The sequence below is a fragment of the Salvelinus fontinalis genome, chromosome 4 (assembly GCF_029448725.1).
Source record: "Salvelinus fontinalis isolate EN_2023a chromosome 4, ASM2944872v1, whole genome shotgun sequence".
In the NCBI taxonomy this organism is placed as follows: Eukaryota; Metazoa; Chordata; class Actinopteri; order Salmoniformes; family Salmonidae; genus Salvelinus; species Salvelinus fontinalis.
Window position 1 is genome coordinate 24,285,161 of NC_074668.1, and position 12,102 is coordinate 24,297,262.

At 39.1% G+C, this 12,102-nt stretch overlaps 1 protein-coding gene across 3 annotated transcripts; it reads right to left on the reverse strand.

Moving 5' to 3' along the window:
- Positions 1–209: 209 nt before the first annotated feature.
- Positions 210–8,285, reverse strand: LOC129853426 (LIM/homeobox protein Lhx2-like). 3 transcript variants are annotated; one of them, XM_055919453.1, is made up of 6 exons: positions 7,460–8,284; positions 6,958–7,120; positions 5,475–5,677; positions 4,678–5,048; positions 1,434–1,636; positions 210–982 (listed from the first exon to the last, which is right to left on the reverse strand). In XM_055919453.1, exons 2-6 carry the CDS (start codon positions 7,075–7,077, stop codon positions 692–694), a joined length of 1,188 nt encoding a protein of 395 aa, XP_055775428.1. In that variant the 5' UTR covers positions 7,078–7,120; positions 7,460–8,284; the 3' UTR covers positions 210–691. The 3 variants fall into 3 exon arrangements, with proteins under 3 accessions (XP_055775428.1, XP_055775429.1, XP_055775427.1); XM_055919454.1 differs by lacking the exon at positions 7,460–8,284 and adding an exon at positions 6,053–6,080 and having other exon boundaries at positions 6,958–7,037; XM_055919452.1 differs by having other exon boundaries at positions 6,958–8,285.
- Between the last annotated feature and the right edge of the window lie 3,817 nt (positions 8,286–12,102).

The following is a 12,102-nucleotide window of genomic DNA, read 5'->3' on the forward strand; positions in this document are numbered from 1 at the left end:
ACCCACTTACGCTCACACATGCACACGAGCATGCTCACACACACACAGACAACACACACGCATGCACACACTGTTTGTGTGAACCATTTACTATTTTACCCTTGAGCCACAATACTCTCTGCTGAGGTAAAAAAAATATGTGTTTCTATCCGATCTTGATGGGAGAAACAGATCTGGATATGTTGGGGACAATTGAAGTGTAAGGCACATGGCAGTGATAGCATATCTTAGCCTGTGTTTAATCTCAGATTTCCCATCATTTTACAATCCTTCTCAATGTTTCCTAACAGTGACTCCTGTACAACAACATAAATATTGTGCTGGAAAAAAATGAATTTCCAAAATTAAGCAGTTTTTTTTCTTTTCCACAGTTTCATTCTGTAAACATTGAAAAATGCAAATCAAGTCTCTTCAGTTCGCAACAAAACAACAACAACAAAATAACAATAACTGTTCCTTCTGCAAGGCTTGGCAGCCTCACTACGCAAATATTCTCAAATGGGCTCAGAGTAAAAGTAAGAGTATTTTTCCTTTACCTTAATTTTACTAGTCCATTTAATGTCTCTGTCAAAGGTCTGTGTTTTAGTTCCTAGTGGACACAGTCGAGGGGGGGTTCAGGATGAGGCTGGTGAGGGTGTTGAAAGGGTCGGGGCATCAGATGAAGCTGAAGGGGTAAGTCTGTAAGGGGGCATCAGAACAGACTGGTCAGGGTGGTCTGCAACGGGCTCCTGCACTCGTGGACGTCCATGCTGCCAGAGACAGAGGTTAACACGGAGGTGACGGTGGGCATGGTGGGGTTGGTCAGGTCTGTCAGGGTGGTAGGGGTGCTGGAAGGACTCATGGAGGCGTTGGAGATATCGGAGGCGGGTCCGGAAGGCGTGCCCCCCTGCAGGGTGGAGCCATCTGAGGTTTTGTCCACGCCCGTGTTTTCCTGTCTCAGCAGGTTCCGCCGGAACTTGGCCCGAGCATTCTGGAACCAGACCTGTGTACCACCGCAAGGCAACATCATAGCGAATATTAGTGATGGAACCGTGGGGAAAGACAGTTTCAACTGGAATAACAGGCATGAAAAACAGAACGCAAAATGACTGCTTTGTTTCCTGGGAGCTTCAATAAAAGCAAAGCGATTTTTACAGAATTTTTGTTCAGAAACCTTTTTGTCACATTTCTTCAGTCCCCTAGATAATTTGCTGTGGTCTTTGTGGAAATCAAGCGCTCTATGTTGTGATCCCCACTTCCCATAATAAACAGTTCATTTCAGGAAATTGAAATAGAAAATGCTCCTTTGTTACTGATTTTATTTCAAAATCGCATTATTCAATCATATTAGCTACCATCATAATATACTAGAACATTTAGACTTTTTGTTTTGTGTGTAGTTTTTCTCAATTAGTTGAAAATCAAGAACAATATGGTGTAGGTGTGTGTCTAACCTGTAGTACACGCTTGGTGAGGCCAGTCTTCTGGGCCAGCTGTTTCAGGTCCTTGGCGTCTGGGTTGTGGTTGATGGCAAAGTAGGACTTCATGGTCCTCAGCTGGTGATGTTTGAAGGAGGTCCGCATGCGCTTGGTCTTCTGACTGGAGCTGTAAGAGTCCCTGTCCATAGAGTCTCCGTCGTTCTCATTACAGCTGAGTGCTGGAGGACACCATACACACACACACACACACACACACACACACACACACACACACACACACACACACACACACACACACCACACACACACACACACACACACACACACACCACACACACACACACACACACACACACACACACACACACACACACACACACACACATAAGATGTTGTTTAGACCACATGAATATGGTGTATCATTCAAGGACACGTGAAGTTAAACATGACCATGTCATGTATTTTTCTGCATGATGTATTTTAAATTGATGAATTAAAATCAGCAAAATGCTGGCTTGTATGCACCGCAGCTGGCTTTTAAAGCAACGTTTTAAAATTGGTTTAGTAATGAAATGTTTGGTAGAGAGCGTGGCAATGAATACACACATCAAGGTAGAGGAATAAACACACGAAAAGCATAGGTAAAATTAAACAGTGATTGTAAATTCAACCACAGCCTGACTATTAAACAGCAAAGTGTCTAATTAGGCTCTAACACACCCCACAGTACCATAATCAAAATAGGATGTTATATTTATAACATATTTAATTTATTTGTGATATTTAACAAATTGCACGTTTTTAGGCTTATACCCAAAAAGTGTTGTTGAATTCACATACATTAATCAACATATTTCTAAACAAGTGATGCGAAATTATTGTTCCCTTTGTCAAGCACTCACACTATATGGTGTCACAGGTTACTGATTATGTAAGACTTTGACAAATAAAAATATGTCAATTACATTCTGGCTAGGGTTGTCAGGATTGTCTTTACATTTAGAGGTCTTCCGTTGTTAAATATGCATTGGCAGTTTGCAAACTAGAAATGCCAGTCTTCCTTGAAATTGCGCTGAAGTAATAAGCACGCAATATGTATATATATACATGTATATATATATATATTTTTTTACAAATACAATAATAGTCTTAACTTTAGTAGTATAATTATTATTATTATTATTATTATTTGGTGTGGTTGTTGCCTTAATAATTGTAATTATGCTAAAGCCTGCCCTTGATAATCGAATCGTGGCTGCAAAAACATGACATATTTCCCTGACAGTATTTTCTTGGCAAATGCTTAAGTGTTGCTATCTTTCATAACAGTTCAAACATATTCAATGCTGCATACGATAAATATTCGTCATTCACATTCCTCAGAATAACACTTAAGAGTTCAGACAACTAACCACAAACACCAGATATACAGAAACAATATTTATCTTCCGCAATTTTTCAAAAGCCATTGATAGGCTGATGTGAACTTTTCTAATAACATAGGGAATTCTTTTTTGGTTTGTTTCTGCAGGACCACAACACATTCAGATCCGTATCAGATATTTATTCAAACAAAACGTCGATTTCGTCCTTAAAAGGTTGTTAGGTGACTTCAGATGTTAACTTTAGTCAATACTTGAATGCGTTGTTTATTAATACAGTAGGTTGATATTGTATGTCAGTCAGTGGCCCAATGGGTAGACAGTAGAGGGCAGTAGCGGCCCGGAGCACGCCCCATCCCCTTTTTATTATATGTTTTATTATACCTTTATTTAACTAGGCAAGGCAGTTAGAACAAATTCTTATTTTCGATGATGGCCTATGAACAGTGGGTCAACTGCCTTGTTCAGGCAGTTAACCCTTTCCACGTAGGTGTTGTGAGCAATGCATTTTGGTTAACTGGATGAAAGTGTTGTTGCTCAAACAGATGACGAACCATGTGGAAAATCTTGATATGACCAAGTGATGCGTAGGCCTAAATAGAAAATACGTTTTAGGCTATATAGCCTATTTGAATAGACTAAAGTTAAATATCAGGTCCTTTCACTACCTTTATAAATCCCTAATTTTACTATTGACTTATTTTATGAAAGCTGGGATGCACATGAAAACAGTTTAACACAATAACTGACGGTCATGTTAAATTCTCAAGACCCAAACTTCGATCCGACATTTAGGCGTACCCTATTGAATGGCCTTCTTGGTGATATAAATGATGTTGATGTTGCAACAACTGCTCTTCGGCCACAATCACTACTGCATAACTCGTCAAGTCTCATTGATATCTTGTAGTGCACACACATTCTGGCCCCGTCCCAGAACAACCGGCACCCGAGTGCGCAAACTCGAGCAGGGGAACTTTAGATGTCTATAGGGCCTGACAAGTGGAAAATGGCTAAAGTGGAAGCCGGAACTTCAAATAAATGTTTTAAAGAGGACAGGAGAAGACAATTATAGATTCAACTTTCTCCTGCCACACACAGTTGAATTGCAGTGGGAGGGATTTTGGATACATAACCTGCATCAATTTAGAAAACAACCTCTTTATAATTTCCTGGAAGAAACTATGTCAAACTGTTTTGAATATTAGGTCTAAATGAACACGGTGATTCGTTTCTCCAGAACACAAATAAGTTAATGCAATACTACCCTCCCTAGGCTATATAGGCTTTTATGATATAAAAAAAGAGGAATGTCCATGGGGGTAAAAAACAACTTTGTATGGTAAAATCAAAGAAGAGGCAACGTTTATTTTTGCTACGTGCTACGCTTAAATCAATGAACTGAAAGAAGTTGTTGAAATATTCGTTGGAAAATATTGGATGCAAAAGCAATATAGGCTATCATAACTTTCATATTGTTCGTGAGATGAAATGATGGAACCAGGAGGGCGACATGTTTGGCACCTCTCTATTCGTTATGGTTGAGATGTGTTTTAAATTGCATAATGCAGGCAACCTCTGTAGGCCAATACAAATTGTATTACAGTGAATATAGCTAACAGATTATTGAGAACAAGCAGGCTAGGCTACTCTGTTTCAATTATCATCGCATGAAGACTCACAGTCCCACCCCTTCGTTACACTCGATTGTTGTCCTGCGTTGTCAAAAGGGGGCCTTGGCAATAATTATAAATTGCACAGCGTAGTCATTTTGTCTTACGCAATGGACACTTTGTGAGGAGAGTGCTCATTGAGTCAATGTAGAGTTATTCTGAAAAGGCGTATTTTAAATTGACATTTTATTACTGTAGTCTTACCGGCATTGTAGGCTGCTAAATCTGCTCCTGGCCCGGGACTTTTCCTTTTCCTGGGCCGCCCTTTATGCACACTCCCCACGCCGTTGAAATAGGATAGTCCCAATGCGTTGGCAGGTCCCAGTCCTTTGTGAGAGGCTACATCCGCATGATTGAAATGTGTCTGATATTCCCCCTGTATGAGATTTTCAAAGTGCAGCCGACAGTACACCAGACTGTCTTTCATGCCAAAGTGGTCCCCAGTCGTTAGCATCTTGTTGCAGGATGTGCAGGTGAAACAGTTCAAGTGGTACACCAAGTCCCTGGCCCGCATCACCATCTCTGAGGCCGAGATCCCGAGGTGGCACCGGGCACATCTCTGGACCGAAAACCTTCTGCGGAGAGGACAGAACCTGCATGGTCAGTGCACGGACACATTTTGATCGGATGTAAATGATCCATGTCAATTAGTAGCACATACAGTGGCAGTTACAGTATGTGTGCACCAGGGCCTGCTCGGAAACAGAACAATGTAGCCTACAGTACTTAGAAACTCTCACACCGGCCATTTGTAATGCATTTTGTGCAAGGGCACTTCAACGTTTTGTCAAAACTCAATATGGCCTCGCTGTAGGCCACATGAAAGCCTATTATATATGGTTGTAAAACCAACATTTATAATTCGTGATGTGTGCAGGGGGAGACTCATTTTAGGGAAATCTGACTATAAATGTGCTTATTCTTCATAACCCAACACCTTTACGATTGAGAAATGTTTTAGCTTAGGTGTGCAGCACCATTTGGGGGATTGATGGAGTTACCTGTAATAATCGTCCTTGCAGTAGATACTTCCGTCTTTGCTGAAGCAAGTGAGCTCCGACTCGAGGTTAAGTTTACACTCGCAGCACTTGAGACAGCGCATGTGCCACTGTTTGTCCACTGCCAGCAGGTAGTAGCGGTCAGCGATCTTCCCGCCGCAGCCCGCGCACAAAGACACCCTGTCGCTGTTCATGCACGACATGTTCTAAAAGACAACCAAACAAACACAAACATGAAACACAGATAAACCACGTCATCAAACACCCATATCGAAAAAATGTTTAATTTCCGCCCCAAGATATGCTGCCTTTAGGATATGCTTATTTTAGCCTATCAGACATATTTTTTTTGTATGAACTGTTATTATATCTGACTGAAAATATTACACCGAACAATAGAGGCTTATGTTGACTATAAATTAACATAATTTTGAAGTTCACATCAATTAAAATATGTCAGTTTATAGGCATATAGCTAAATGTAATCCTATAGGCCTTACCATATCCTGAAATAAACATTTTGGGCATTTAAAGCGAATCATCCAATAACAACAACAAACAACAAAGCACATGCTATTTACCTTTCGAAATAAAACGGCTTCACTCGCACTAAGATTTAGGATGACATAAATCATAATAGGATCAAAACACACTTACAAACCAACAAACACTTTATTTTGTTAAAACTTTCACTTCACCTAATGTAATTTGGCTTAAAACTTTGTTTTAATACAAGAAAAAACAATGCGATATAATAATAATAACACATAAATTATAGCATATAGTCGAAGAGATCAAATATAAAACCACTCCCACCCACCCATAGTCTAAAAAGTGAAATCCAGTGTTATAATTAATTTATCATTTAACTCAAGTTACATTTTATCAACCGTTCTAGTCTAAAGCTATTTCCTAAAAGTCTATATGAATTGTACCCTTATATTTTAGGGTATATACCTCATTTTTTGCCCAAATAATTTATGACTGTGCAATGTTGTTTGTACAAATTCAAAAGTATAAAATTATGAAATATCAATTTCATGATGATATCGTTTAGATGTACAACATATCTAAGCAACGCATGCTTAAAAACACTTGATTGTGCATAATAAAAACACCCGTGATATTTGCTATTAACAGATTAGCATGTGAATATTAATTCATTAGCCTATTAGTAGACTACATTATTAGGTTACTCTAAAATGATGTGACAGTAATTCAAAATAATTTCATAAGAATAAATAGGCTACATTGTTAAAGATAAAAATAATAATAATAAACTCAAAAAGCAAGTTCTTTCTTAGACCAACAAGTTTTAATAGCCTATCCCACGTCAAGTATTTTTAATATCCCAAGTATGATGTTATAGTTCACTGCTCTTACTGCATTTTTGCATGAACTTTTTGCTGATCATTATGATATTTGTATACAACTGCTCTCAACTCGCGATTGGAATCGCCCTAAGCGTGGTTGCTTAGTTGCCTACCGTTTCAGATTCTCCCATATCTATGGCCGAACTGATAGCTGCGGATTCGCTCTTTCTTCTCCGGTCCATTTCTTCCACAACAACGTGCATTTCGCCTCCAGGGAGGCCGTGGAAAAGCATAGTTGCCGGAGAGGGGATGATGTTATACGTGTTTTCCTCAAATCTGAAACCCAAGATTTCCATAAAACGCAAATCTATAGCCCGTGCATTGGCAGTCAGCTTCTTTCCCTTCTTGGTGTGACAAGGAAGAATTCCAGATCAGAAAAAAATATGATGCAAAAATGGACACGTGTTCTCCACGCTACGCATCATCTGCCAATGGAAATCATCATCTGAATCTCTGCATCTCTCTCTCCTGACATATAATTCATCAATTAAAGTGACGGAATCCTTCGTTTTACTAATGCTAATTAATTATATGCAGCATATAAATATATTATTATATTATCATGCGAGAAGAAATGCCACTTGCAAAATAATTCCTAAGGAATTAAAAACGTACCAACTATCGAAGCCCTGCATGGGTCTGCTACTGGTCCCTTCTATTTCTTCAGAGGTATTTGGATTCAAACATTTTGCAGGGCATTAGTAAACGAATGAATTAGTCCTTTGCCGACGAAATACTAACTCGATCAATGAGCACTGCCACTACTTCTATTGGAAATCATCAACTGTACCAAAATGATTTCCACACGAGTCGAAGGAAGAGAAAAAATCAAGAACACAGCGTCTCTGAGATTGTAGGAGCGTGAATGTCCATGTAGCTGCCTCCTTGTCAGTTTGTCATTGAACTCAAATGCAGTGTCCAAGTTGGCGTTAGAGCGGTATTGATAATATCGACATCTATACACATGTAGCCTATGCTTTTCAAGAACATCTAAAGATATAACTAGTTGGCAAAAAATATGTTTGCATTTAGATCCTGTTGGAGGTCTGAGAGAAGCTGTTTTTCCTTTAGCAGTTTTTTCGTTTAGCCAAGAAAGCTACAAGTGAGTAATCGAGGAGGAGGAATTGACTACACATTCAGTAAGAACGCAAGACTCGAGCAGGCAGCCCTTTCACTGTTCCACTGTCTCTGGCCTTGCGATACACTCCGCGCCTTTTCTACAGGGATCCATACGTCACGTCCCACGATTTATGTTCATTGGTTGTTCAACATCGTCGAATTCTTATTTTACTGCTGCCGAAGAAGTATGCAGACTTGTAGCCTATTCTTTCTTTGGTTGCCCATGACATACTGTTTAGCCGCATCCTTTCTGTGTTGCATTTAACAAGATATTTGAATACCTTTAGTGCCTATCTAGTCTAAAACAACATGACAAGAAGAAGAAGAAGAACACGTTGATGGTGATCTGTTGGACCATTGTCACTGACGTTTCATGTATCTTTCTTTTTTTCTTTTTTTCTCTCTATCTCTCTATCTCTAGTTCTCTCTCTCTCTCTATCTACCCCTCTCTCTCGCGTTCTTCGATATATCTGTCAATACAGGCCATACTGTAACTGTCTTTTTTTCTTCAGGAACATGGATTCATTTTCGACAAACAGACTTGACTTGCCTAGTTAAATAAATGTTAAATCCAAATAAAATAAAATAAACCATTTTTATTTAACATCAAATTTAACAAATCACAGCCCTATGCTATCTACTGTATCACCCTTTATTGAACCATCTGTTTCCTATAGAGCATGTCAGTCAACCTGGCGTCAGAGACACCATGACTTTATTCCATCAAAGGGACTCAATGCTGCGTCATGTAACCGGGATGCAGACACAAACAGACACCTGGTTACACAATATGCTGACAATTAGTCATTAATACCTATGCAGTCACTCACGTTTCTACTCCTCGTTGAAATGGGAAGCAGAAACATGCAGGTCACGTGTCACAAAACGTCCCTGTCGTTAATTACATTCATTGAAATATAGGTCTGCCATGCATAACAAAATGAAAGAAAAAAATGCTTGTGATCGCCAGTGCACAGTGAATCATTATGGACTTCAGAATCTATTTTGTAGTGTAAGAAGACATTCATTGAGAAATTACAGAAATAACAGTCAATATGCACTGTGAATCCTGATGAGTTCAGGCTGCTCAAATATTTTGAGGAAACAGATTACTTAAAAAAAAATGAAGTTAAGAAACGTAAATAGCTGAAATGAGCAGTACTACTCCCATATGAGTAATACAAAATGCATTTTTTTTAAATAGAGTATACTTAAATTTAACACCCCCACCAGTGTGCCTTGGCTCTTCGATTGAATTGTAGACTTACTATGCTTGCAGTCGGCGTTTCAATTCATTCCAAAGGTGCTCAATGGGGTTGAGGTCAGGGCTCTGTGCAGGCCAGTCAAGTTTTTCCACATAAATCTCTACGAACAATTTCTTTATGGATCTCACTTTTGTGCCCGGGGGCATTGTCATGCTAAAACAGGAAAGTACCTTCCCCAAACTGTTGCACAAAGTTGGAAGCACAGAATCATCTAAAATGTAATTGTATGCTGTAGCGTTAAGATTTCCCTTCACTGAAACTAAGGTGCCTAGCCCAAACCATGGAAAACAGCCCTGGATCATTATTCCTCCTCCACCAAACTTTACATTTGGCACTATGCATTGGGGCAGGTAGCGTTCTCCTGGCATCCGCCAAACCCCGATTCGTTCGTCGGACTGCCAGATGGTGATGATTCATCACTCCAGAGAGCGCGTTTCCACTGCTCCAGAGTCCAAAGGCTGCGAGCTTTACACCATTCCAGCCAACGCTTGGCATTGTGCATGGTGATCTTAGGCTTGTGTGCGACTGCTCAGCCATGGCAGCTCCCAACAAATATTTATTGTGCTAATGTTGCTTCCAGAGGGAGTTTGGAACTTGGTAGTGAGTGTTGCAACCGAGGACAGACGATTTTTACACGCTACACGCTTCAGCACTTGTCTGTCCCGCTCTGTGAGCTTGTGTGGCCTACTACTTCGCGGCTGAGCCGTTGTTGCTCCTAGACGTTTCCACTTCACTATAACAGTACTTTCAATTGACCGGGGCAGCTCTAGCAGGGCAGAAATATGATAAACTGACTTGTTGGAAAGGTGGCATACTATGACGGTGCCACGTTAAAAGTCACTGAGCTCTTCAGTAAGGCCATTCTACTGCCAATGTTTGTCTACGGAGTTTGTATGGTTATGTACTCTATTTTATACACCTGTCAGCAACGGGTGTGGCTGAAATAGCCGAACCCACTAATTTGAAGGGGTGTCCACATACTTTGTATATATTGTGTATCATAAGGCCTTATACAGTGGCCTGAAACTCATAGTTTACAGGCCACATCAGGCCTGCAATTAGGGTTGCAAAATTCCACAAGCTTCCAACCATTTGAACTGGAAATTTTGCAACCCTAACTGTAAATCACATTATGCTGGCTTGCAAAGTGATGTGTAAATATTATTGGTATATAGCCATCCTTAGGCTATCCAACAGCTGAAATGTGTATTCACCCTCATCCTGCATTCATAATGACTGCCAGGGTTAAGAACAGTGGGAGGAACACCCATTTTAGTAAGGGGCGCAACAATTCAATGATCAGATTAGTTTAGAAAAACGTTACTTGTCTTTTTGTAGCTTAACATTTATTAATCAATCACTCAATGTACTTGCAGAAACACAGATATTAAAAACTTTTCTTTTTAAATCGACCTGCAGTAGAGCATGCTGGGAAAAAAGTTAATTTGTTATCATATCTTTATAAAATGTAGTTAGAGTCAATACCACAAACATTTGAAGTAATAATGACTTTTCATTGACTTTGAGTACAATTTACTAGAAGTATTTGAGTTCAAAATGACTTGGGGTTTACACTGTGCCATTTGGAATGAAGGTTCCATCATAACTGGTGTTGTTTTATAGATTTCAATCTTGTTTTCGATTTGTTTAATCTGGATCTTAACTACATTTCTACAAATAGGCCTACAAGAGATGATCTTTCATTTTCTTTAAAAGTCCACTCCAGATGATCATCTCTCAGGGGTGTACTGGGTCCATTGTAAAAGAAAATATAATGCCCGTTTTTACATTTTTCCTTCTTTAGCATTAGAATAACAAACCAATATTTATCAAAATTGCATTGGCATTTACAAAAAAATAAGAAACATATTATGTTATTAGAAAAACCTGCAACATGTGCCTTTAAAGGGGGCAAATTCATATTTTATTACATTTTGTTAACCTTTATTTAACTAGGCAAGTCAGTTAAGAACAAATTCTTATTTTCAATGACGGCCTAGGAACAGTGGGTCAGTGATCTTCAGGTCGGATAGTCTGACTTGGAATTCCGAGTTAGATGACCATTCAAAACGATTTTTCCCAGTCGAGTTCCCAGTTGTCTTCAATTCACTGAAGTCAGAAGTTGAAGATTTCCCGAGTTCTCAGTTGTTTTGAACACGGCGATAAGCCCCTACTCTGGATCCGCTCTTCTAATTAGCTCCGTGATATTAATTGGGAGGGGAGTTTGGACTTCATCAGAGGAGGAGGACTTACCTTGTTCAGGAAAATAATGGGCGACAGAAAATGCCTCAGATATGTGTGCGAGAAATGACATCACATCCATACAACGTTGTTTCTCAAAAGGACACTGTCAGGACCACTCACACTGTTCCCCATTAAAACCATCACATTTTATATAATAGACTATTCTTCATCGATGGCAAAGGAAACGAGAAGAAATTAAATAGCAGGGCACCTTTTTTTGCACTTATTTGTTCGATTTCGGTCTCAGATTTCAACAATGGAAAATGTCCACCTATAATAATCTATATGAAGAGAGTCCAAAATCCAATTAGCACAATGAAAACGTAATCTTTCTATCACGAATGACTTAAAATAATAGTCCGCATTTTTTGTTTTCCAAACTTTATCTTTCAACTTTCAACAGTAGCCTGCTAAATGACTGCAAAACAACACTAGGACAATAATCATGATTATTATCACGTAGGCCTAATCAATTCATAATATTATAGTAATACAAATATTATTAATCATAGGCTAATTAATTATGATTTAAGTTATCACTTCACTATTTCACAATTACCCTACAATTTTGCCTCATTTTATTTTCCTTTCCCCCTGTCTCCTGATCAGCAGGGATATATATGTAGTTGC

Coding starts and splice junctions, on each gene's coding strand:
- LOC129853426 (XM_055919452.1), bottom strand. CDS start 7,140: ATGGAAATCTTGGGTTTCAGATTTGAGGAAAACACGTATAACATCATC. Junction 5,049..5,474: donor TGCAAGGACGATTATTACAG/GTAACTCCATCA, acceptor TCCTCTCCGCAG/AAGGTTTTCGGTCCAGAGAT. Junction 1,637..4,677: donor TTTAGCAGCCTACAATGCCG/GTAAGACTACAG, acceptor GGTGTCCTCCAG/CACTCAGCTGTAATGAGAAC.